A 25,776-nucleotide genomic window follows, 5' to 3' on the forward strand; every position below is an offset into this window, starting at 1 on the left:
CATTTTTCCTATGAAATATAAAATCCTTTCTAGTAGAAAATTCGTATTAAATTGTAATAACATTATCTCACCTCGACACGAATTTATTCTCTTTTTATTGCAATGCCAGCTTTTTGTGACAATCTCTCGAGACCAGAGCGGTGCTGCGTCGCGTCTAACGAGCAAAATTCTCGCCCCTGTCATCTATTATTTATGACTACGAAATCTGGCGCACTGTTAGGAAACCGTTTCATATATCCAAGAAGTGGGGCGTCCATCCGCACATATTTATGTTGTAGAATAATGCAGACATATAGTGCCTTCGTCCGGGAAATCTCTCGATATTATCCCGTTTCGAGTGGACAAAACTAGATTTTGATGTAGGAAGTCTATTTTATATTTTATCTGCTGCTGCTAGATTATACCGGTTTTAGGCAGTTTCATATTGCCTCTGGTTTTAAACTGCTTGCATTAGGAATTTATCGGTTGCAATGGTTAAAGATTCTTGTCGAAGCAATCCATTGTTTGTATGATTTGTTTTTATCAGAATCAAATACATATAGCAATTATGACTTCGTGTACTATTTTACTAGTAAGCTAGTAACCGCCCAGCTACCATAATAGGGACCCTGAAAATGTGTAACGGCTCATTGCATTTGTATATGACAATCGTATATGCATAACTCGCTTTGTGTGTTCAGTAATTGTGATAATATGTTACACAGCATTTCTATTCGATCACCAGGTCTAAAGTATCTGCACTCGGCCCGTATCCTGCACCGAGACATCAAGCCCGGCAACCTGCTCGTCAACAGCAACTGCGTGCTCAAGATATGCGACTTTGGTCTCGCGAGAGTCGAGGAGCCCGATGTTACGAAGAACATGACGCAAGAAGTTGTCACGCAGTACTACAGGTATGGAGTGAAAATAGATTTCACTTACTCTTCTAAATTATATGTGACTGTAATCCATAGAGTAGGTACTCAAGAACTATTTTTACTTTTATTTTGAGGGATTCTATTAAGTTGCATTAATAAGCTATTATCAAGATGTACAGACGATTTTGCTAAGGTTTCAAAATTCCGTAAGCTTATTAAGCATTGAAATACTTGTATGTGTCGGAACGTTCAAATAGGTTTTCTTTTTATATTAGGTTAATGTTCCAATTCACTATTCAGCTTAGTTTAGATGGCACACATTTGAATATTTCGCTCTAGAGAAAGCCAATCTTATATAGTGGATTTAAACGAACATTGGGCTTGATTGCAGTCTACTCGCTTCTCTAAAATGTTTTTGTTCTCGTTCCCTCGTTTAGTAAATATGGAAGATCTGAAAAAGTAAAATTTAATGCATTGTTTTTTAAGCTCAAACCAAAAGTTCTTTAGTTTTTATTTTTGTATCATTATTATGGAAGATACAGGAATTATATTAAAGCGACATTAAAATATTTGCTATTTGTATCCATACCCGGGTTTATTGCATTACCCGTTAAATAATGCGCTCATACATTTCATGTCAGGCAATTTATACAACGCACGTACGTACCTACATAAGTAGAGTATATAGGCATACATAGCAGTTGGAAAGTTCTCGCCTTTGCCTCGCTCAGCAGACGGGCTCTATATCGCCGGGATATTAAACTTTACGCCGCAATTTGATACCAACTGAACCTACGCTTATTTCACTTGGAATCTCACTTTGTCGTTTGAAAAAAGACGTATTCTCACTTCGTTATTTCGATACTTGCAATTTGAGCGAATTACGATTTATGATTCTTATGTAGATTATAATATGTAGACTAGCATTTGTTACAAAAAATTTTGGTTTCTAAGATTCGTAGTGGCAAATATATAAATCTGAACAAAAACATAGTATTATCCTTGTTTTTTTTTTTTTTTTTTAAAAAGAGGCTGATGTAGATTACAAATGTTTGGCAGAGAACTTCATTGGTTACAGAGAATCGAAAAGTCAAATATGTTGCATATAAGCACTTTTCGATTCTACTCACGTGCTGCTGATTTTGGATTCCAAATAAAGGGTGAATCCAAGGCTATAGAAGGCGCGAGCTGTGAATGAACGGAAAGACCTCTGTCAAATCCGCACCGACAACCAGGCTACGGCTGCCTTTGATATACTAAACTCAAGAAATTGCTAATTCAAGTGTACACTTATATACATATTAAATGGTAGCCATCTTGTATAGGTTTTCAAATGCTACTTATATTTTTATGTTGGAAAAGCCATTGTATTCATGAGTGACCATTTTAAAATTGTATTTGATGTTTTCTCATATTTCTTTAAAGTTGAAATAGGCCGTCAAACTTCAAAGTATATAAATTATAAACAATTATAAGTATATAAAATTGCTTCTTTTGTATCTGAAAATAAATAAATAGCGGTTTTTCCTGCCAACCATATGTCAATAATGACACAGCCAAATGGCGCCCCATTATTATTGCTAAGCAACTCCCCGTCCTTTGTTAATATCGCCCGAGTTACCGAACCCTTATAATTTATCAGATACCAACCGATACTTTTATTAATTCTCACGTTTACATAGGACTTGTGCACCGAGACATAATGCCTACATTAAATATGTACGCAGACTTTATTAGCTGTACTCTGGAATTTAATGAAATATTGCACCTAAATCTCCAAGTGACAATGTCTGAAATTAATGCTTTGAAGGGCCTCTCGTATTCTGTTGTTCTATATAGGCATTATGCTGAATATTTCGATCGATACCTGCGCCTGCAGAGCGGACTCTGGCATTGCACGGCAAAATACACGATATTTTTTCAGTCACTTATCCTTAGTGTATCGAAAGGCATTTATTTTTTGCCTTGGATCCTACTGCCGTCTTCTTGCTTATTTTTCTTCTGTTGCGAGGATCATGTAGTTTATATTATGATTTAAAATGTTGCAGAGCACCAGAGATTCTAATGGGCGCCAATCACTACACGGCCGCAGTGGACGTGTGGTCTGTGGGCTGCATATTTGGAGAGCTGCTCGGCAGGCGCATACTGTTCCAAGCTCAGAGCCCAGTACAGCAGGTCATACTTATATCTATAGTCAACTTTTCATTATAATAGTCATGTTATTGAAGTTTGGGGCAAATTATGTCTGTCGGTATTGTTTATAAGGGTAGTTATAAATAAAGTAAAAATAAATCAGTATGCATCTGAAAGTCGCAGCTTTATTACGTCTCCCTTGTCGACATGGTCTTTTTTTTGGCCTTGATTGCGAAGATTGTATAGCAGATAAATTAATTGGTAAATTTGATATTCCAGTTGGAGTTGATAACGGAGCTGCTCGGCACGCCGTCGCTGGAGGACATGCGGCACGCGTGTGCCGGCGCCCGAGCGCACATGCTGCGCCGCGCACCTCGCCCGCCCGCGCTCGCCGCGCTCTACACGCTCTCCGTGCAGGCCACGCATGAGGCTGTGCACCTTCTCGCACAGGTACCTAGACTACCCTCTCCGCTCCTCCGCTCTCCTGACATAGTGACAACTACACTCATCTCACTTACCATGATAAAGCTCTGGTGTAGATTTACGAGGATAGTTTTCTAATATAATCATTGTGTTCTTAATCATGAAATTAATGTCTTACTCCAGTTTTTCAACTTTGGAATAGTTAAAACCATCATGAATGAGTACATGCAATATTTTTCAGTCTTGTTAATGTTCACTTCATACTATATTTGACGCTTTCAGATGTTGGTGTTCGATCCGTCGAAACGCATATCTGTGGTGGACGCGCTGGCACACCCGTACCTGGAGGAGGGGCGGCTGCGCTACCACTCGTGCATGTGCAAGTGTTGCTACAGCGCGCCGCCCGCCGCGCGACACTACTCGCCCGACCTCGAGCCCGCCGCGCCCCACGCCTTCCACGACGCCTGGGAGCGCAAGCTCACCACTGTGCACCAAGTCAAAGGTAACTGCACCCACACAACACCCTTTGTACACTGCCTCCACAAAGAAAATTGCACTGTGGAGGCGGAAAGCATATCTTTTTTATAAACAATCTTGTTTGAGGTATAGCACTAGTCAAACCTTTTTAGTAATACTAACTTAGTGTAAAAATAACGACCACGAAACGGTAAATCGGTCCGCAGAGGAAATTCACAAGTTCATAGCGGAGCAGCTGCAGACGTCGCGGGTCCCTCTGTGCATCAACCCGCAGTCGGCGGCGTTCAAGAGCTTCGCAAGGTAAGGCGCCGCCATCAACAACCGCAACCAACAACCAACCGACACTAGGTGATTTCTTTGCGATACGTAACTAACACGCTCTGCTACAACGACCACCCGCACCCATGACCTGGGCCACGCCGCCCTTCCCCCGCCCACGTGCAGGCAACATTGACATTTCACACATGTCAACTGTCAAACTGACACTTGCTACCGTCTATGACGTTTTGTTTTTGTAATGATTCGTAATTGTGTAACAATTCTCTCAGTGTTACCTTCACGTGTCGCGACGATAATAAATCAGAAGATGCATACGGTACATCACAACTAGGTGTGTCACGGTGCGAACTGTTTAGTGTGTGCACGTCGGTGTCACGGCCATGTGCCATGTGCTACGTCGGTGTCGTTCATCCCGATACCACCATACACAAGCGATATGGTGGTCGCAGAAGTTAGCCTATGTCGAATCCTTTACACCGTCTTCCCATCTCTCCAATCCTAACCCCGCCTAAAGTAGTTGAGTTTTGTAGGTATTATAAGCCCTAATTATTTTATAGCGTCACAATAACTTTACGCGCCTACGGGTCGATTTTGCGAGAGCCCGATTTGTGCATGGATTTTGCGATTTTCTTAATCGAAACCCGTTACGCTAAATAACATTTCGCTCCCGCACAGAACCGTTGCATCCCAGCAAAGTCAACCCTATTGAAATGGAGCCTAAGATGCTTCAAAAAAATAAAGCTAGTCGGTAATAACGTTATGCTTTTTTCTGTGTGTTTGCGGCAGTTCTAGAGCGAGCTCGAAAGCAAAAGTTTGTTCCCCTTTCAAGACTGCGGCAAAAATACTACTTCTGTCGCCAGTGATATTTCTGTGCGCCGCGTAACGCGCGCCGATAACATAACGAGCCTCAGTAAGCCCGCACGCAGCCTGTCTGTCCATTACACTACCAATGCACTCGCGGACGCCGTTCGACAAGCCACCACTACCTGTGCTGTCTCTTCTTAATTCTCCTCTCAATAACTAAATTTGATTTATCTAACAAACCTTAAAAGACAATTAAATTCTTGTCACTTTAACTAGCATGTCTAAAGTTTTGCAATCAGATTTTATTTCATTTTTCAAGTGAAAGTTGTTTGCAGTTAGAGTTGACTTCGCGAACGGCTTTAGTGTTATTTCAAAAGGGTTGATCGTTTCGTTCCGTCTCGCGGCGGTTCGTTTGCATTGCATGTCTCACTGGTCCACCATTTATATACTACGGGTTCAAATATTTGAGTTTTATTTCTATCATTATTTATGGCAATCACGTATGATACAAATCGCATGCGACATTACGCCATATAAAAAAAATTGCATGTACACGGGTGTTCTTATTACTTGTGTGTTTTAAAAATCTTATCCTTGTCATATTTTTCAATTGATATAATTTAAATTCTTTCGTCTTTGTTGCAGTAAAATCGCAAATTACATTATTCCTTAAATAAACGCAATATTAACTAAACAAAATAATGTTGAATTTAGTTTGATTGAAATTGATATATCTAATTTTGTGGGCCGTAATGTTATTGTCTACCACTAACACTGTTTTCCAAATTTGTATCTTGTGGCAATGATCACATGATTCATATTTCGAAGACAGTTGTTACATATCCTTTTTTTTTGTGTTTTTTTTTTTGCGTAGTGCATGCGTAGACTCTACAGCGAGCACAGTGCCGAGTACTTGGTTGTGGTGATTTTTTTAATCTGTTGTTTCTCTTTACGTAGCTATTGGTCAGTAGAGTTTGGATTTGTGATGCAGTTTTACCGTACCAGTTCTCTTTTATTATCGTAGATAAATTGCCATTTGGAAGTTTCTGATTAAAAATCGATTGCAATATGCATGGTCTTTTCGGTTTGCTGACTCGACTTCGGATACAAGAGACAAAAAGAAATAGTGATTTAATTTCAAATGAGCCTGAATCGGCTGATTTATCAGTCCAAAATTAAGTTTACATGTGTTTGTTGACTGAGTCCGAAATCGAGTGAGGAATCGGCGTGGGCGTGGGCGTGGGTGTGGGTAGCGTAGTGGCGACTGGCTACTGGACTGACCCGGTTGACACACGCACTTTGCAGTTCGACGGTGGCGCATCCTTCCGAGCTGCCGCCCTCGCCTCACCAGTGGGAATGACGCGAGTCCACGCGCGCCCCCGACAAGCGACGCGCCGACTGTACCGACACGCGATAACCAACCTTATACACCGCGTCATTGAGATACTTTTACAGTGATTGGACCTGTTTGACATACTTTTAACACAATTTAATTGCAATAATGACGTATTTAGTTCTTTGGTATTGTCCAATCACTACTTCGAGGATCTTGATATGTTTCTTACTTATTGTGAAGATGAGTCTAGTATAAAATTTCTTGTTTTCTTTTATCGTAATTTGAACAAAATTAATTATTAATTTGTAACGTTTAGTTTCGTTTTTTATTTTTGTTTATTTGACTAGACTCGTCTATTTCTATACAATAAAGAGCCGCACCATACCTCATTAATGTGACTTCCAATCTAATGAACACCAATTTATATCGCATATAACTAATTACGAACAGAGAATAGTTTTAATGCAAACTTAGTATATTGTTACGGAGGTAAATTGCTTCGAGTGACGTCACTACCAAATATATTTTGTCCTATTCCTTTCTGATAGTATAGCATTATGCCAAGTATAGATGTAGATGGATTCCCTGTGAATATAGTTAAAGGAATCGGCGACAAAGTTTGCGGTCGCAGTAGTTGTAAATGTATGCAATAATATGCTTTATACAACGAAGTGTAGGGGTGAAAATGGCAAGCGACGCCACCAGCGATCTGGTCTCAGTGTTTACGATAGAATTGTTTGTGGGAAGATAACATTCACGTAGGTTAATCCATCATTTTATAAACGCGATTCCATTTTATATGCACTTGTGAGAGATAGTTGTGTGAGTGTGCGCCTTATTTGTGTTATATATAGAACTTGCAAGTAATGTATTGCAGTATACTTATTAATAATGAATAATCGTAATTGTTTTTAATTTTTTTTTGTCAAGTGTTCTATTTACGTTCTTAATGTCTATGTGTTCTGTGTGTATTCATAGTTTAAGGCCGCGCGCATACGTTGGCTTCGTACTTAAAAATAATAAACTTAAAAGCTTGATTATTTCAAATTAGACCCGTCTGTACGCGGCTTTAAATTGTTAATTTTAAGTGTACTATAACTCCAACACCATTGTATGTAACATCGACTGAACATTTTTACGTAGTTAGGTTAGGTTAGATTTATTAGTAATAAATTTATTAATATTCACCTGTTTTGTCAGAGAAAAGAAAAATGTGTCTATGATGATGACGTTGATACTTTTTTCCTTTATCTCAGAACATATAGTATTTGCGATGCGTAAAATATATATAGATGATTATAATATGTATATGTAAGAACTGTATTCAAATACCAACATAATGTAGCGTGACATTGTATAGCGATTTAAAAATGTAATAAATACATGTGTATTTTATGCATTTATAGTTAAATTAGCAATTTAACTGAATAACTTGTGGTATGTTTGTGTGAGTGACAATTTAAATGGGAATTTTTTTAATTATATTTCGTATTAAAATTAAAGTTAGTTAAGTGATTTAATATTTCCATATGTTTATGTAGAATCGAGGTAATACCGCGCTGCTGTAACTAGTATATAGAGACTGTGTGTGTGTCGGGACGTCGTAGCCTTAAAACTAGTTCAAAACTATATGAAAAAAAAATATTAAAAAATAATTAATTGTAAATAAACAAAGCTGTAGTTTTAATATTTAGCTGGTTTGGAATCTAAGCAGCACTCAGTTCCGGTTGGCTTTCTCGTTTGATTCGTTGCGCTACTGAACTATCAGACAATTTGTTTTTTTTTTTATTAGAAGGAATTGTTTCCAACGTATATAAGACATTGTTATCTCTCAGTATCAGTGACGCAACGTGTCAAGTGAGAACGTAACGATGGTACAAAGGAGGCGCGACCTTGTACTCCGCTTTAAACGACGGCTAGATGTCACTGTAAACCCATTTACTAATTGTTTATATAACAATGTACATAAATACAGTTTTAAAAGTTAAAAAAACGCAAATTAGATAATTTCCTTGCAGTTTGATTAAGATGGGTGCCATCTAACGGTACGTTTATTTGCGGAGGCGAAGGCTCGCGACGGACCCCACCTTGCCTTAATTCAGATAACTATCACTGTGATCCGTTAGGCGTAATTATTGGATTCTGATAATGACAAATAACAGAACTCGACACCAATTCGCTGTACATATAGAATAGTTATTATTGTTATATGTAATGACATATTCATCTTAGTTTTGCGTCGTTTGCTAATGATTCGCTTTGTGACGTAAGCTGTTGATGTAATGTAACTCTTTGTTTGTCAGTTCTTGTCTCTTACCGTTGGGTTTCTGAGACCAAAGTATCTATATAAAACATATGGTCTTTGACAAAATAGAAAAAAAAATGTTTTAAACGGGTTTGGGATCAGAAACCTACGGTTAAAGTCCTTTGTATGTAAATGAAAAATAATAATATGAACAACTTTTAAATATTAATTCAATGTTGTGAATGTCTCCGAAAATTTAAGAAGATATTTTTTTCATAAGGGATTTTCTAATATTTCATTCTTTTATATGTAATTTTACGTATATTGCGTTTCCAGACTTTCAGGGATCTCGTATATTTTAAGTTATAAGTACATTGTTCAATTTACAACACAATAGTGATCTTTAGTTTTTAAGAAGTCACATTTGAGTTCACACTTGTATCTTAATACGATTTAATTTCTAACTTAAGTCGGTCAGAACTTTTGTAATAGCACACTCGAATATCGTCGGCACTTGAAAGGAAATTATTTCCTATTTTTTTCCTTGTAATTATTAGAAAATAAAATAATAAGACTTTTAGTTAATATTAAAGTAAGCAGAATACGCTCTTAGTTTGTGTCGTGTAATCTGCTATTTAGTTTTGTATTTTAACTCCTATATATAAAAACAAACAAAAAAAAATCACAAAATGAAAGAAAACAATAATTTTCTTTATGTAAAAGTAAAACAATGTTTTAGTTTAATTATTACCAGTCTAATGTATATAGATATTTCGTGCACTGATGTCGTTTTTAAGTTCTCGTATTTTTAGATATTACTATGAAATGGCTGTATCTCGCTGAGAGGCGCCACTGGACTTGCAGTCGTTCGCTTCGCGCGCCCTCTGCAGAATTCCTATGTATAGTTGGATTTAGTTAATTTGACACACGACGACATTTTGTAGAATTGTGATTTAATTTGTCCTGACAACTTAATATGTGGAGGAAGGCGATTGTAAATACTAGATATGCGTTTCCGTCGGACAACGGAGATGGTTGCATTTTACCATTGTTGCGAACTGCCAAAATAATTTTGTAGCGTCAAGCATCGACCGACCAAACCTTACCTTGTAAACTGTCAGATTTCTATATGCATTATTTTACAGTAATAATCTTAAAATGTTATCTGTCTATATATTTCATTATTAATTATTCAACCGATAGCGTGTTCCGAGAAATGTTATTTTTTAAATCGTATTGCAATTTTCATTACTTATTCGAATAACAGTTTGTAAAAAAAAAACTATGTAAGCGTAGTGACAGGGCGGGAAATATGACAGCTTGCACGCGGAGGCGCGGTCGGCGGCGCGTAGGGCGGGCCGCGCAGCTCCCGCGTCGGCCCCCGCACTCTAACAATAAAACATTACTGCATATTTATCCACGAGTTTTATTTAAGACCCTTCCCTAAAAAAATAATAATATGATGATATGGAAGATAGTATTATATAAAAATCCAAAGTTTTCCATCCTTGCAAATGGATTTTAAGAATGACAATTTCAGTGTGACCTTCTATATAGGCTACACGATAAAGGTTTCCTTAAGGCGTAGAAAAAAGAGGGTGCTGTAGAAAACTCGCCCTAGACGCTAGTATAGCTAAACAGTTAAAGTCTATAGTAATATATGTCTGGCCCGGAGTTGAAACGATAATTTCAACGAGCGACGAGCCGCGTCCGCGAAATACCAGTCCCACTCACCCTAATGAAGGGCACCCGATGAACTCGAAACTAGTCACCGGTAGTGCCGACACCGGACAAATATAAGTGAATGTTTTAGCCGTTTGGAGCCAAAATTATATTTTTAATTGCCCATAGTAATGATAATGTTCTAGACATTATAATTCCATAAATTAGGCGGATACTTAGGTATTAAACACGTAACGGTGGATTTAGAATACCGTGTCTTGTATTGCTGTCTCTTTTTGATTTAAAAACAACTAGCTTTTACCTGCGACTCCGTCTGCGCGGAAAAAAAATGCACACAAGATAAAAAAGTTCCTATGTCCGTCTCCTAATTCTAAGCTACCTCCCCATCAATTTTCAGCTAAATCAGTTCGACCGATCTTGAGTTATAGTGTAACTAGCACGACTTTCTTTTATATATATACCCCTCACATCTATGTGAGGGATGACTGGTTCACTGCAGTCGAAGTTTTGATGATTAAGTTCTTTCCAAGGAACTAGGGTAATGCCAGATTCATAAGGTTTTTGTATGTAACAATAATTAATGTTGGAAATATTAAGTACCTACTAAAATTATACTATACAGATAAAATAGTATTCGACTTTTATTGCCACATATCGTTAGTTACTAAGGGAGCTTCTTAGTGTAAATTTCCTCTTTCTGAATATGGGAAATCTATTGTTCCTAGTTAATCAAGTAGCGAGCCAAACTTTGATCTTACAAATAATAAATTAGGGGTGGTTTCGAGTAACTCCGACTAGGGGCTAGGGTGCGAAAACAGGCTGGCGATAATTGTTACTTAAAACAATTTAAACGCTATTTCATTGGTTAACACCCCTAAAGGCACGCCGCCCGAGCACCCCCTAAGGCTTGGCGCAAGATGTCCCGCATTCCTTGCACCTCGGATTAAAATGACCCTGAATGTATTGTATGGAATACGTTATTGTTATAATAGTTACAAACTTTTATCATTTGAATGCGCATAAAAAGTTCATAAGATTATCGCTGTAGAGGCGGAATACCCCACTGAACATGTAAACATATGATAGCAATGTAAATATGAACATTTCATACATTTACATTCATTCAGACATAAATGTATGTATATCTACAGTAACATTATTATCACCAATCGTCCGGCGTTGACTTGAAGATTGATGAGGTCTAGGCCTTAAACGTAAGTAGACATTTCAATAAATATTTTGCGACGAATCAGACGCGTGTGAAGGCGCAATGCTCTTTGTGTTTGTTGTTTTGTTTTGTAAGTTATTTTTTTAATTTTCTTTACTTAATTTGACATTACGACATAAATATATTTGAAAAAGTAAACAATTATTGATTTGCGTTTGAACAGCAAAATACTAGCTATGAATATTAAAATTGCGTAGTATTTATAATTTTATTTACACCAAATAATAAGTAGTATATAATTTCTTAATAGATAAATATGACCATTTAATTTCTTTACTAAAAAAAACTATTTCTACTAAAATGCAAAATAGATGAAGTTTAAAAACAAAAATAAACATCAACAAGTTTCTTCCCAGCATTGGCGACAGCTAGCCCGAGACACAAACAATACAGAACCGACTATGAGTACAACTCAAAGACAGATGCCTTCTACAAACTGCATATTGCGACCGCAACAGACAATGAGGCGAAATCGCGTTGCCAAGAAGAAGGTGCTGAATTGATGACTATCTCTTCCCAAGACGATGTAGTACAAGTTCATAAAATGCTTAAGCAGTTCCCAGATATAGGGAACTATGTGTTGGTCGCATCCGATGGGTTGCAACATGAATCGGCCGAAGAACCACCACTTATATACAGTAAGTTTAATTAATTTAACATCGCAGTCAAAATAGAATACCCCAACAAATTATTTGAATTGATATCTAAATGTAATTTTGTACAGTGCCGTCTTTAAGGCAGGGCCCGCAGGGCCCTGGCCCGAGGCCCCGAGGTAGGCAGGGGCCCCACAATTCTAAAATTTTTCGATATACAACAACAAATTTTATAACATAATAAGAAAAATATCAAATCACACACTTGGTAAAATAGAAACAAGATTTAGAAAATTTGTTTAAAAATTTATTTGTGCACTAAAATAACAGTAATTATATACAGCTTAAAAAACTTTTTTTCTCGATTTCTTCGCAGCAAAATTAGATATGAGTTCATCAAAATCAATCGATTTTAATAAGTCCGATTCTATACTCATTAATCTTAGATGATTCAATCGTGACTGTGACATTGTGCTTCGATGATCGGATTTTATCAACTTTAATCTAGAAAATGATCGTTCACCAGCACAATTGGTGATCATTAGGGTAAGGAATATTCGGAGACTTATTTCAATATTTGGGAATGTAGACGTCAGAAATTCTTTCTTCAGTTGCAAGTATAGATCAGAAAAATGATAAAGTTAAAATTTAAGGATTTTCCATCCCTTACATAGGCCCCAGCCAGTACCTTGGCCCATAGCCTCGTTGATCCTAAAGACGGCACTGATTTTGTAATACTAACGTGCGTAAAATCTAGAACATCCAAAAATTGGATCTTCTTGTTTTAGTGGAAGATCCCGAGTGGTCTGAGACATCAAGGGGACAGTGTAACGTGGTCACTCGAGAAGGAATAGTAGAGACCTCCAACTGCGTCAATAAAAAAACATTTATGTGCAAAATTAAATCAATCGACGTCATCTATGATCCAAGATGCAAAGTCTACTCTTCAGGTATGTTAGTGGTATTTAGAACATGCGACTGTAACGTGAAAGAAAGGGTAAGGTAGAGAGTTCAAATTTTTTGACATAACTAAGTTCAATTCCTTTTTTCTACGTGGTTTTTGGCATGCAACCCATCAGCAGTTCCTCTGGTGTTGCGGATGTCAATGGGCGTCGTTGATCACCTTAGTATTCCCGCAGCTTTTTTTCCGTCATCTGTTATAAAAAAAATGAAGACCCCAACACTTTGGTTACTAAACTTCAGGAATTGAACTACCTAATTCTATTACAAAAATTAAACTACCTACTTGTGCTTCATCATCATCATCTCCCTGGCCTTTTCCCACTCACGTGGGGTCGGCACACAAGGTTATAAAACCTTAAAGTTTTGGCTTTAGTTTTTACGGCCGGCCGCCTACCTGTCGCCAACCCTACTTGGGAGGAATTTGTTAAAATTAAATATAATATAAAATGAATTCAAAATAAAGCAAAAATAAAAATAAGTAAGAAAACATTATAAATAGAAAAACTTTAAGTTCTTCTCGCTGCAGTTACTGATCCAAAAAAAAAAAAAACTACCTACTTGTGCTTAGGATACAAATATTACAACAACACGGGGAGCTGCTACAAGATCTCCCAGACCGCAGCGCCGTGGAACAGGGCTTATTTGGAGTGCCACGCCGTCGGCGCTCACCTTGTCATCATCAATTCTCAGTCTGAGCGTACCCAGCTCTTCAAGGTCATGAACGCCGCCCCGCGGGTCGCCACCTCTGCTGCCTCCTGGTTCATCCTAGCTGGTATTAGAGCAACCGATGCCAACAATACCAGAATTTTCAAGACTATTTTTAGTACGTTTTTCTGTTTTTTCACACACACCTTCGCTAAACCATTCGATTGTTTTGTTAATATGGTATTGCCAGACTGTTTCTAACCAATATAAACAATGAATCTTGAATCATTTATAATCCTAATAATACTTTAGGTATATAAAAATTGATAAATAAAATAAACACATGTTAACAGATCAGACATTGGAAGAGGCGGGCTTCGCTGAGTGGTCGCCCGGCGAGCCCAACAACGCTTCCGAGTCAGAGAAATGCGGCAGCATCTTCTTGAATGACGCCAAATACAATGACGTCGATTGTTCGCAACAATTCGCCTACATGTGTGAAACGGAAATCTGAATTAATCCGGCTTAGTATTATTCATGTAAAATTCATACGAGTATGTTATCATCAGGCTGCAGGCATTTTTCATTTCATTCAATTGTGTTGGTAACAAGATGTAAAGATTTCATATTTTCTTTAGTTAAAATATAGTTGTTTATTATTTGTTGCTCTTTTTATTTGTCTATTCTGAATTATAGAATATATCAAAAACGAAAAACGTTAGATGCAACATTCGAGTAAGAAACGTGTATAGAAAATTTAAAAATGATGTAAATAAAACATTTCACTTATTTAGTTGAAAGTAATCTTTATTAAGTAATTTAAAGTCTTAACTATCAGTCGGTTTATCAGTTTTATCGACTTCTAGTAGTTTATTCTGATCGTCAGGTGCGCCGGCGCCGGACGCCCGCGCCTGCGACGCCCGCATGCTCTCGCGCAGTAACATTGTTCGTCTCTGCAAATGATAAATATTTTTTTGCAAATATCTCGCAGATAATACTAGGTTACTAAAGGGCCAATAATTGTAAATCTAAAGTCCTTGTAGAGGTAATGATAACTTTTTTAGTAACAGTTAAGAAAACAATAAGAGGAGGAACTAATTTAAAAAGATTTAATTTTCCTATTTTCTTGAAAACTGTCTGTGTGTTAAAAATACTTTACAGTGACTGATAAAATATTTTTAAATGTGATGCAAATTTTAGAACAAAAGTAAAAAGAGTTTTACCATGCTCTGCCTTCTGACGTCTTTCTTCAGATCTTTTAGTTTTTCCTTGTTCTTTCGCTGCAAGAAACCGCACTGAAAAAATACACGCTCATTTATCATTTTAGGTTTTCCATACACCAAGGAAATTGTTTTAATTGTTATAAACATACCAATTTATCAACACAACTATTAAAGTATTTATATAATGTACTTGATATTTATTCACCAGTTTATGTAATATATAATATTATTCCTATTTACATATACATTTACTATGAACTCTGATTTAATTTTAAACAAAGAAATGTACTAAAAAAACTTTATAAACATAATACTTACTTCATAAAATATGATTATTATAATGACTAAGACAAGAATAGCGATTACGCCTGCGGCTAAATAGATCCAAATGGAGATTTGTGGCAATTCTACCCTTACTAATGTACTCAGCGCACTGAAATCATATTTCAAATAATTTTTAAGCGAAACAGTCAATTAATACCACGGCAACTCGATCAAAGTATAATATTCTTCAAGTTAAGAAAGTTAGTTAATTTAAACTCATAGTCTATGTACTTTCTATAATTTTAATCTTTAGTTACTTGCATTTGTAGTTTAACATAATCGGGGATAATGAATGTTTGTATCATCTCCCTAGTCTTATCCTTAGATGAACTTAGTGGAAAAGGATGTTAACTGTCTACCAATTTGAAAATTGTTTGACTACCACTATTATTAATTTGTTGAATAAGAGATTTAAAACTGTATCACTGAACTGAACCTTTATTTTACTCTTAGTGGTTTAAGTAAGCTTTGCAAAAATTAAACATTTTAGAGAAAACTTGCAAAAAATAAACTAACCTTAAAGTTTTTATTTCTTCATTTTCCAGTAAATTGAACCGCGTTGTGATACTGATATTTTTAAACTCTTCTGAAATATAAAGTTGTTGAATTTTAAACACTGTTCATGAAATTGCAAATATATATTTACCTATACATGTTTTAATAAGCATAAATAAAGTATATTCATACAAAAATATATTCACACAGAAGACAGACGTGAAGTGGAAGTAATTCCGCGTTTCGTCTGATGAGTGTGGTGCCGGAGGCCTAATTTTAGTCCTCTTTCCCTTCCCACCCTTTTTCTTGTAAGGAAAGGATGGGAAGGGAAGGTGGATTTGATGGAGGATGAGATGCATAGGAAGGTTAAATATTCTCTTTTTGTGCGTCTCCTTCGTCTATTGAGAGTAGGCAACGCATTTGCAATTGCGAATGACTATGGGCAGCGGTCGCTTCGCCATTTCGGCGAATTCATGTGGTCGTTTGCTCGTTTGCCATCTTGTAGTATATAAAAAAATTGAAAGAGGTCAAGGTCAGTCAGAGGTCATTTAAATTGAATACTTCGTGTAATCGGCAACATAAATTTTTCCAGTTTTTTTTAATTAAAAGTTTAAGTCCTTACTAACTTTGTTAATAGAGCATTTTTTGTCATGTTGTCATTCAAAGTTTAATATAACTTAAATGTAACTTTAAAATCTTGTTTCACATATGAAATTGATATCATTTAATGATTACTTACCATCTGCAATTGGTGGTATTCGTAAGTTCACCATTATGTATATTTTTTGATTTTTCCTAATTTCGTCTATCGTACAATATGACTTTAAGTTATAGTCACATGTCATATTTCTATTATTTGTGTAAATCTAAAATCAAAAATAAAGAAGTTATTGAAATAATATTGATAAAAAATAAATAAATAAATATATAAAATATGTAGTAATAACTGTAATTCAGGTACACAATAATACATACTATTATAGGGTTCTTGATTTCCGCATATTTACTTTCTAGTATTATTTCACTTTTCATGTCGACCCAGTTTGTAGAACCTTTGTTTGTAATCTGAGAATTAATGAGACTTCATGAGATTTTTAAAAGCTTATTAAATTGCTATTTAATATTTTTATAAGTACCGTGTAGAAATGACTGATTTCGGTGTCCAAATTAACGTGTGAAATATTAACAACTTCGGCCGGTATTGCTTCACTGAAAATAAATTCATCAATAACAAAGATAACAATGCCGATAAAAATATTAAGTAAATCAATACATATAAATGAAATTAGAGTGTTTGTATGAAACATCGAGAAAAAATATATATATTTTATACATGCTATGTTATGTTTTGTCTGTCTATCCGCATGGCCTCGTTTGTTTCGGGTAATCTCCGGAACGGTTGAACCGATTTTGACAGGACTATAAGAGGAAGGTGATGCATTTTAATTCAGCGCTGACGAAGTCGCGGGCGATCACTAGTATCCGGAAAATTACTAATGTAGGTACAATGATCCAACAAAATTTTATAACTTTGCTAACGAAGTTTGTACCCTTCAACATTTACTTCTTCTTACTGCTTCTTTCTACTCTATTCTTCTTGTGTCTCACATTGTTCTTTAGTGGTTACTAAACGAGTACTACAGTGTAGACTCAAAGAAATCTACCCTTAAACCAGAATTTAGAAAGTAATCATTTAAAAATTCTGGCAGTTGGTATCAAACAGAATTGTTGACCTTTAACTTTTGTATAAAAAACTAAAAATTTTCTGACCTTGTCAAAATTAAATTAGTAAGATCATTTTGTAACTCAATAACCAATTCCTCTGTTATTTTGTCAGTTTCGTTTTCGCAATGATTGTACGTGTTTACCGTGATGTTAATTTTTTTGTCCCGATTCGTCAAGAACTTTGTTTCGAGCACTATATTTGGTAGTTTCTGTAAAGAAAAAAAAGAATAATTAATACAGTGTCATCGTCTACCTTATGCCTTCGTAGGTTAAGCAAATGCTAATATTTTATTAGCTGTCATATCTGATTTCACTGCCGTCTCACTCATGTCATATTGTATGTTTCAAATATTTTAGTAAGTAGTAGTTTAAGTAACTAAGTAAGTACTAGCTGTCGCCCAAGAATCCTTCGTCGTATTAAAAAAGTAGTAGGTAGCCTTTGTGTTCTTCCAGACCGTGAAGATACCTTCTAACAAATATCCATTCATCGATACATCCAAACATTTCAATTTTTAATATTAGTAAGAGTAAGATAAGTAAGATTTAGAATATAACAATCTCCTTTCCCATCTCATTATCTAATCCCATACTCTTTCATACATCAATCCTGCACATAAGATAATTACCCAAGTTTCGTTTTGTTTGAGTGGAGTCCCAGGCTCACATATTAGATCATGCTCGTCGCGGGTGCAGCCGGGGGCCAGCAAGACGCGTGCGCTACTTATGCGTACACGCAAACATGCATTATATGCAGTTTCACCAGAGTTAATCATGATTAAATTGATGCTTTCGGTGTCCGTGGAACCCACTGTATATGGCAACCTGTTGAAAATGACTTAGCATAATACAAACGTTTTGCTAAATAAAGTGGAGAGGAACAGTAGAGACTCGGCGGAGCACATACGAAGATATAAGGAGAGGCACTTAATGGGGGAAGCAAATATTGGCTATCCAATAGGGGAAGTATAGCAGTGGAGGTCTTCATCATTCATCATCAGCATCCAGCATCATTATACGACCCCACCGAGAGTCTCGGAGCCTACCTTAAGTTAGGGGTGACTAAACCATATCAACCACGCTGGCCCAGTGCGGGTTGACTTCACACATATCATTGAATTTCTTCTCAGATATGTGCAGGATGCATCACGATGTTTTCCTTCACCTTAAGAACTTTCTCACGGTAGGGATCTTGGCTGGTAATAATTAAAAAATAGGTTATACTTACGTAAATGACGTCGAAGTTATTGTTGTTATATTTGGTACGCAGTATGCGGAGTTGCAATCTGACACCCGACACTTATCCAAAGCGAACAGAGAGCTGTGCTCAGCAATAATTGCCCGGTTAGCATCGAATCTTTCAGAGAAACTTGGATCATTGGTAAGTTCGGCTTTAGTCGCAATTTGTATTGGATGCAGCTCGGTATTTTTATCCTGAATTAATATGACAAAATGTCTAATTAAAGACTTTTTGTTTCTAAAACTATAGAGTTAAAATAGTTTACAACTGAAATATTATTTCTTTGTCCTTAAATAACGTCCATAGTACAAACTAAGATATGTACGCACATTTATTTTTGGTCGCATTATTAGTTGCATGAAATTATTACTTACTAAAGGAGTTAGCACTTGTATATCTCTACAATATACACTCATGTTTCTGTTCAATTTCTCTATATATGATATAACACCATTTTCACTTCCGTTAAATTTAGCGCTTGGGTGCATTATGTTTACAGTAACCAATATATCTGAAACAACAAAAACGTTTTATATCTCCTAATTTTTGAATTGATAAAGCAATTCTGGGTTAACTTGATGAAGATAGGAAAATAGATTAGGTATATAATGAAAAATAAACGAAAAAAGGGTTGGGACTTTCTTAAATGAGTCCGAACAAAATGTCTTTCTTCATCTTTTTCTAATTGTTGGTTTCCGAAACCAAAATTCCTGGTTTATCTGTATTGTTAAAGTTAATAAGAGGGATGATAATATATTTTATACGGGGATTTTGGACTCGGAAGCCAACGATAACTTGGCTATACTATGTTCACACATATGTGTACCAAATATCATTTAAATCCGTTCAGTACTTTTGGTATAAAAGCGAGACGGACAGACAGATTTACTTTCGCATTTTTAGTATAGTAAGGAGTATACCCCATTTGTTTCTTGCTGTTAAAATCTTACATCAGAAGTGCCGCTTGATTATGAATTAAAAACTTACCGGCTACAATTTCTTTTGGCTTCTCTGGAAATTTCGCTTCAAGACAGGCCTTAAATATAAACTGATCCTTCTCTGTGCTATTACGAATCTGAAACAAAAACCAAATATGATTATTTATTGAGCTTTGAGAACATACAATTTATATTTTGTGGTAAGGATAAAATAACTATGCAAATTAAATTGATATTAAAACAATTTGGGATCACACAATAATTAATAAAAAACAATTTTTTTTACTACGTTACGTGTGTTATTTTTAACCTAAAAAATATTATGTTAACATTAGCAGCCATGTAAAGCTATGTATAAAGCAAAGAGATTCAAACATAAAACTAGTTATAGAGCGGACATTACAAGCACTTTCTTTCGAATATTTTAATCTTGATTGCCTTATAATTGCCAGTACCATTATCTGTCAGAGTGTCAAAATAGAAAACAAAAACTCTACCGGTCCCGTCTATTGATATATGTGAATGTTAAATGTCTTTTATATAGCTGAGTTTAGTGAAGAAACTAATTAAAATTACCTGCAGATTTGGAAGCTTTGAGTAGACTCTTAAAAAAATCGAAGGAAAACAACTTAAAATGAAGACTTCGTTGGTTTCCGGTGCCCCGATCGCCAATTCTGTGCCAGACCAATTTTTATTTTAATGTTTTGTATATGTATTAATTGAGATGAAAGACTTTGGAACGCTTGTTTTTTTTACATAATGTTGTTAACAGTTTACTAATTCAATGTTAACAAAGTCAATCACATTTAACATTATAGTCAAAGAAGGACCAGTGTGAGGGGCGCTGCTATCGCTGTTAATCCTGTCAGAAATTATGTGAAACCTACATACGCATAGAAAATGATAAAAGAGAAAACATGACATGTCAGAAGCAGTACGAAAAGAATCTTGTGACACTTATTTGATATTGACTAGAGGGCGCTAGAGAGCTATCATCATTTAGTTTAACTTATGAGCTTATGACCACCGGGTCAGATATTCAAATCTATATACTTTCCAATTAACTTTAGTGTTGTATTTTTAAAATATTGATATACCATTGCAGCTGTTCCCGTCGTGATCTTGCATTGCAGTCAAACTGAGACCGAAAGTTCTAGATGTTACTGCTACTGGCTGCACCTTCTGCGTGTATTTGACATCCATTTTGTCTGTCAGAATATTCTTCGCTGTGTAAATGTAGACCGCTCCTTTACCGTCGTTTTCGTATGGCGCTGCAATCGCCACATCTGTAGTCAAAACAACAATGGTAATCTTTTCAAATAATTTGTTTCTTTTTTGACAGAAAAAGTATTAAAGTAGCACTAAAAATTAAGAATTACTGAACCATCTAATTGATCGGAATCAATATCTCCGAGGTTGATAATAGCACTGCCGAACCGACCGCCGACATCTCTTCCTATGATAGTCTTCGTTAATGTCAGTGACTGGAATCAAAAACACAAAATAAAAAGATACAAAGTAACACTACAGAAATACATTTTTTGTTTTTCTTCAGAAGTATCCTTTGTTTATGACTTAACAAACATTCGATCCTTAGTTCCTCCGTTTGAAACTCTGGCAAATTGTTTTTTGTCATAGGACGGTTAATGTTTTCTTAACCTTGGCCTTGGTAGAGCTTTTTTCGGAATAAAAAGTACTTTAAGTCCTTTTCTATGCTCCTGAGTAAAGTGCGAACACGATCAGCAGAGTCGCTGCGTATTAAAGATGGTATAATGCGCTTCAGTTGGCACGTAGGAAGCAAGAGTATTATTTCATTCGACGTGCCAAATCAAATGCTGGATACTATACCTTATCGTTCGGCATGTAAATATGCACAGCCCCGATATCAGCATCGTCGGTGTCTTCAGGTACATAAGTCGGAGCACCAACTAATAAAGAGTCGCGTTTGCCAGTTAGTTTCACGGTGCATAGAACTGCACCAAAGAGAGTTCCCAATCTTGAGTCCGAGTCCATTATCGTCTTGATATATACTCCATTTTCACTATAGAACAACAGCTGTAATTGTATAGATTATGGATCAAAAGAAAACAAACCAAAGACGGGCTTTGATATTATATGTTGAAAGTCAGTATGTCCTTATTTTTACATACAAAGAAAAGGTAACTAAGTACGACACTGATGATAAAATACAATGATGTCTAATAACCTAACCTTGTATGTATATTATCCATTGATTATATTACCTGACCAACTCCATTGTTACCATATGGAGTGCTGATAGCATAAGTTATGTCGTTAGAGAAGAAATTACCGCTGGCTATACCGTAACCTGAAAATAACGTTTTCATCAAATGTAGTGTCTAATGGGGCGAAAAACTGTATATTTATGATTTTTTTTTAAATAGTTCACAAATTATTTATAACAAATTGAAAAAGAATACTTTTTTGGAATCGCTAGAATCACAGCTTAATCTCGACGCTAGCGCCATCTACTTAGAGCTTTCAGTTCGCGCCATTCTGATTACACAAATGTCTAAGTTTTCACAATTGTGTATTTAACATTTCTTTATTTAATTTTAGCACGTTTGTTAGATTAGAATATAGACGGAAAGACAAATGACGATAAAATGTAGTGGAAATAAGAAGCAAAGAAAATTAACGAAGTTTTTAATACGAGCAACCCCCTACAATTATGTACCATTAAAATATTATTGAACGATAGTTATGATTTAAATATGTTGAAAATAACAAAAGATGTATTAATTATTCTTACATGCGTTAATCTTTTAATTAAATTATGTAGTGAGTAAATAACGATTAAAACAAAATTTTTCAAGGACTCGAAATATTTTCTTGATAATGTTGCGTTGTAAGTATAACAGTAAACTTACCAAAGTTGAAGAATTCCTTGTTACCATTTTGAGGCGATATTAGTTGTGGTGTTTTAGTAATATTTTCGTACTGAATTACCCGACCTGAAATGTAATAAAATATATTATACGATTGTTTTATGATTTAATACGATTTGTTTTTTTTTAATATTACATTATATATGCATTTGTTCTTGAAGATAGAAAGAAAGAAGAGGACGAATATAATATGAAGACGCGGATTCTATTTCATCAAAGATACAAATGCTATTGTACAATTTTCGAAACTTAATGTTCGTTTTAGGTAACAAAATAATTGGTGACGCCATTTAAGGGAAACATACGAGGCTTAATTAATAACCTAATTTTATAATTTTAGTTAACAATAACAAATTCAAATTCTTAGTCTTCCTTCTCATCTCATCCAATTATAAAATGGAAAAGATCTGAACGAAGTACTAAAATAACGTTATTCTGTACCTTTTACTATTCCTGGACTACCGATCAATATGCGGTCGTGTGCCGTGATTTCAATACTCCATCCAAATGTATCCATTCTATGTCCTGTTTAAAAATAGACAGATGTACTGGATGAAGATATGTTTTGTTTCTTGTATACATTCAATGGGACGTGTCTATCGCGGATTTTAATTTTTTTTTTTTTGAAAAAGCAGCCATCTATGTTTTTAAAGCAAATACTTAAATAGGTTTTAATAACGTACCATATGGAACTGTACCCTTTAATCTATCCTTCTTCGATATCTGAGGCATGGCTACCGTTTTACTCCCTTCCCGGAAAATCTTTGTGAAACATATTCCAAAAGTACCAAGAACGCTATCTAGAAGTAAATAATTACAATAAATATTAAATGCAATAAACTGTTATTTAAATGAGCGAAATACTAAAAAAATAACAAAATCATCTAAAAACAGCATTGATAACCATTTGGTGGTATTTTAAAAATACTAAAAAGGTCGTAGTATAAGTGTTGAGTGCAGAATCAAAGATTTTGCCAAAGACGTGGCATACTGTCCACTAAGAACCTTTGCCTTTTTAATTATGAAAATAAACGATTCCCGCGGGAAGTGTTAACAACATAAAACGTAAACGAGAATTTTTTTTCAATTTTCTACTTACCCATCGTAAGAACTGGTCGTGGAGCGCAAGTCTGAAATATAGTTTATACTATAGAAGTTTTCATAAAAACAAAATTACATACAGTTTTACTTTTTTAAATTACATTTAATAAAAGTTTTTATTTATGCCAAGATATATTGATGAATTAAAAACTGATCTTTATGGAAGCGAATAATTAAGCATTTTACAAGTATTTTAGATGAAAAAATTAAATAAAATTTAACCAAAAACATTAACATTTATTTATGTAAAGGTTAAATGAATAGAAAAAAAAATTATATAAAAGTATGATACCGTATAAAAAGATTTTCCCGTTTTAACTGTTGCCCCAAGCCACGGGCGCGTATTGTTGTCATCTGAAAACAAGTTTATTACAAAAATTTAATATTATTTGATAAAATTAGAAAAAAAACCCTTATGCCAAAATCGAAATCGGTGCTATTGTTTAGGCTAAAGGACATACATGCAAATTCAGATAAATAAAAACATTCAAATGCTCGAGAGACATGACCTTCACGAGTCATTCGGGTAAATATTATTATTCAATTGTTTTACCTGTAATTATGTTGATGTTATCTTTTATTATATGGTCTTTGTCTATATCATAAATATATATGTGTCCTGTAAAGTTCGCCATAGGAGCACTTATCACCAAACTGTAGATAGAAATGAACATATTAAGAAATAAATTAAATTAAATTTTTTCCTTCTTTTTTGACAGAATTAACAGCGATTGCAGCGCTTTTTTACCGGTTCAGATAACCTTGTCGCACTGAAACTACTATACAATTGACATTATCTTGTTAATAACTGTGTTCATAGTATACGTTTTTAAAATCTCTATTTTATTTTGTTATTCCAACTATCAACTATATAAATTTTTCCATTTGCTAATATTTTCACTATCCCATACAAATTTGGAACTGTGACTCAAATCAGTAGAGTCTTAATTTAAGCTCACTTTATATTTCTGACACGTAACGTATTCCTATGAAACTCTACATTTAAACATAATTATAAAATAACTAGCTATCACCCGCGGAATTAATTGAAAAAACTTAATTAGTAATAATATGTGTTTTTCCAGACTATGTTCTACATCTATGCCAAATTTCATCGAGCTCCATTGAGCCGTTCTGAAAATTCCTTGTAACAAACAGTATCGATCAGTTCATCCATCCATCCATCCAAACATTCGCATCTATCTTTATATATATAAAATAAAGTCATGTTAGTTACACTTTTTATAACTCAAGAACGGCTGAATCGATTTGACTGAAAATTGGTGGGCAGGTAGCTTAGAACCAGGAAACGGACATAGGATAATTTTTACCCCGTTTTCTATTTTTTTTTATTCCGCGCGGACGGAGTCGCGGGTAAAAGCTAGTTTATAATATTAGTAAGATTGGATTACCTTCGTATATACGGTTGGTAAGTGATACTATATCCAAAGTAAGAATCATTAGGTAATACTAGATTCATTGCTGGAACTATTGTTTTCATTGATTTTATATGATAGAATGCAAAGTTTGGTATAACGAGTATTTGCACAATGAGAACCGTCCATTTTATATCTGAAACAAATAATAGTCGTGGATTAATATGCTCATGTTACCGTAATCGTGAATTCCGTCCATAAAAAAAGATAAAGTTACTACAATAACTTTTTTTTAATAGGTAAAACGTTTTTGAACATTTTTCACGTGTTACAAAATCATATATAATTATACATTTATCAATCCCTCGAAGAAAACTAAGATCACAATGTCTTTGCACGTTTGGACAGTTTGATACCACGGCTACTTTCGTAAGTCTTCTAAAAACGTATCAAAACCTTCTATGCTATATTAATACAATTAAATAACTATAACTAAAATACAAATAATTAACTTACAATGCATCCTGCGTTTAATTAACGAAATAAATATATTATATTAGTGTCTGGTTGACGCACATTTGAACTACACTTGTGTTATGTTTGGAGGAATAATTGATTATTTTATTGTTTTCCTTCCTGTACACATATATGTTTGTTTTATAGATGCGGATTTAGGCATTAAAGTAAATTTTTTCGAATATAAATCTGTGGAGTCTTCTGTTAACCTATTTAAATTTTGTTATTTGAGCTAGTGACTATGTTAAAATTTCTTTGCAGTGAAT

General features: G+C 35.0%; 3 protein-coding genes across 3 annotated transcripts in view; 2 read left to right on the forward strand and 1 right to left on the reverse strand.

The window, feature by feature from the left end:
- Positions 1-8,098, forward strand: part of LOC106720757 (serine/threonine-protein kinase NLK) — a 94,529-nt gene extending 86,431 nt beyond the window's left edge. Inside the window, 7 exon segments of the mRNA XM_014515533.2 lie at positions 725-893; positions 2,906-3,032; positions 3,270-3,440; positions 3,696-3,915; positions 4,097-4,190; positions 6,279-6,307; positions 6,310-8,098. Coding sequence (XP_014371019.2) covers positions 725-893; positions 2,906-3,032; positions 3,270-3,440; positions 3,696-3,915; positions 4,097-4,190; positions 6,279-6,307; positions 6,310-6,431 — 932 coding nt within the window. The 3' untranslated portion in view covers positions 6,432-8,098.
- Positions 8,099-11,507: 3,409 nt separating this feature from the next.
- On the forward strand, positions 11,508-14,239 carry LOC106720693 (C-type lectin domain family 10 member A-like). The gene is made up of 5 exons (XM_045686848.1): positions 11,508-11,518; positions 11,811-12,103; positions 12,847-13,008; positions 13,590-13,844; positions 14,020-14,239. Exons 1-5 carry the CDS (start codon positions 11,508-11,510, stop codon positions 14,178-14,180), a joined length of 882 nt encoding a protein of 293 aa, XP_045542804.1. The 3' UTR covers positions 14,181-14,239.
- A 254-nt stretch (positions 14,240-14,493) lies between these two features.
- Positions 14,494-25,517, reverse strand: LOC106720606 (integrin alpha-PS3). The gene is made up of 25 exons (XM_045686849.1): positions 25,511-25,517; positions 25,031-25,190; positions 24,172-24,272; positions 23,911-23,972; positions 23,617-23,647; positions 23,201-23,317; positions 22,959-23,042; positions 22,500-22,583; positions 21,852-21,937; positions 21,457-21,663; positions 20,993-21,092; positions 20,706-20,894; positions 20,185-20,282; positions 19,658-19,745; positions 19,045-19,181; positions 18,659-18,864; positions 18,060-18,255; positions 17,479-17,642; positions 16,845-16,917; positions 16,684-16,773; positions 16,448-16,574; positions 15,730-15,799; positions 15,471-15,543; positions 14,890-14,961; positions 14,494-14,619 (listed from the first exon to the last, which is right to left on the reverse strand). The coding sequence occupies exons 1-25, from the start codon at positions 25,515-25,517 to the stop codon at positions 14,494-14,496; spliced, it is 2,748 nt and encodes a 915-aa protein (XP_045542805.1).
- Between the last annotated feature and the right edge of the window lie 259 nt (positions 25,518-25,776).

This window comes from Papilio machaon, chromosome 4 (assembly GCF_912999745.1).
Source record: "Papilio machaon chromosome 4, ilPapMach1.1, whole genome shotgun sequence".
Lineage (NCBI taxonomy): Eukaryota > Metazoa > Arthropoda > Insecta > Lepidoptera > Papilionidae > Papilio > Papilio machaon.

What these genes read in the sequence shown, in the direction of transcription:
- LOC106720693 (XM_045686848.1), top strand. An exon ending in AGAACCACCACTTATATACA is followed by an intron (nt 12,104 to 12,846) that starts GTAAGTTTAATT and finishes TTCTTGTTTTAG; the next exon opens with TGGAAGATCCCGAGTGGTCT. An exon ending in AATTTTCAAGACTATTTTTA is followed by an intron (nt 13,845 to 14,019) that starts GTACGTTTTTCT and finishes ACATGTTAACAG; the next exon opens with ATCAGACATTGGAAGAGGCG.
- LOC106720606 (XM_045686849.1), bottom strand. An exon ending in TACCAACCGTATATACGAAG is followed by an intron (nt 24,273 to 25,030) that starts GTAATCCAATCT and finishes TTCTATCTACAG; the next exon opens with TTTGGTGATAAGTGCTCCTA. An exon ending in ACGTCAGAAGGCAGAGCATG is followed by an intron (nt 14,620 to 14,889) that starts GTAAAACTCTTT and finishes TATCATTTGCAG; the next exon opens with AGACGAACAATGTTACTGCG.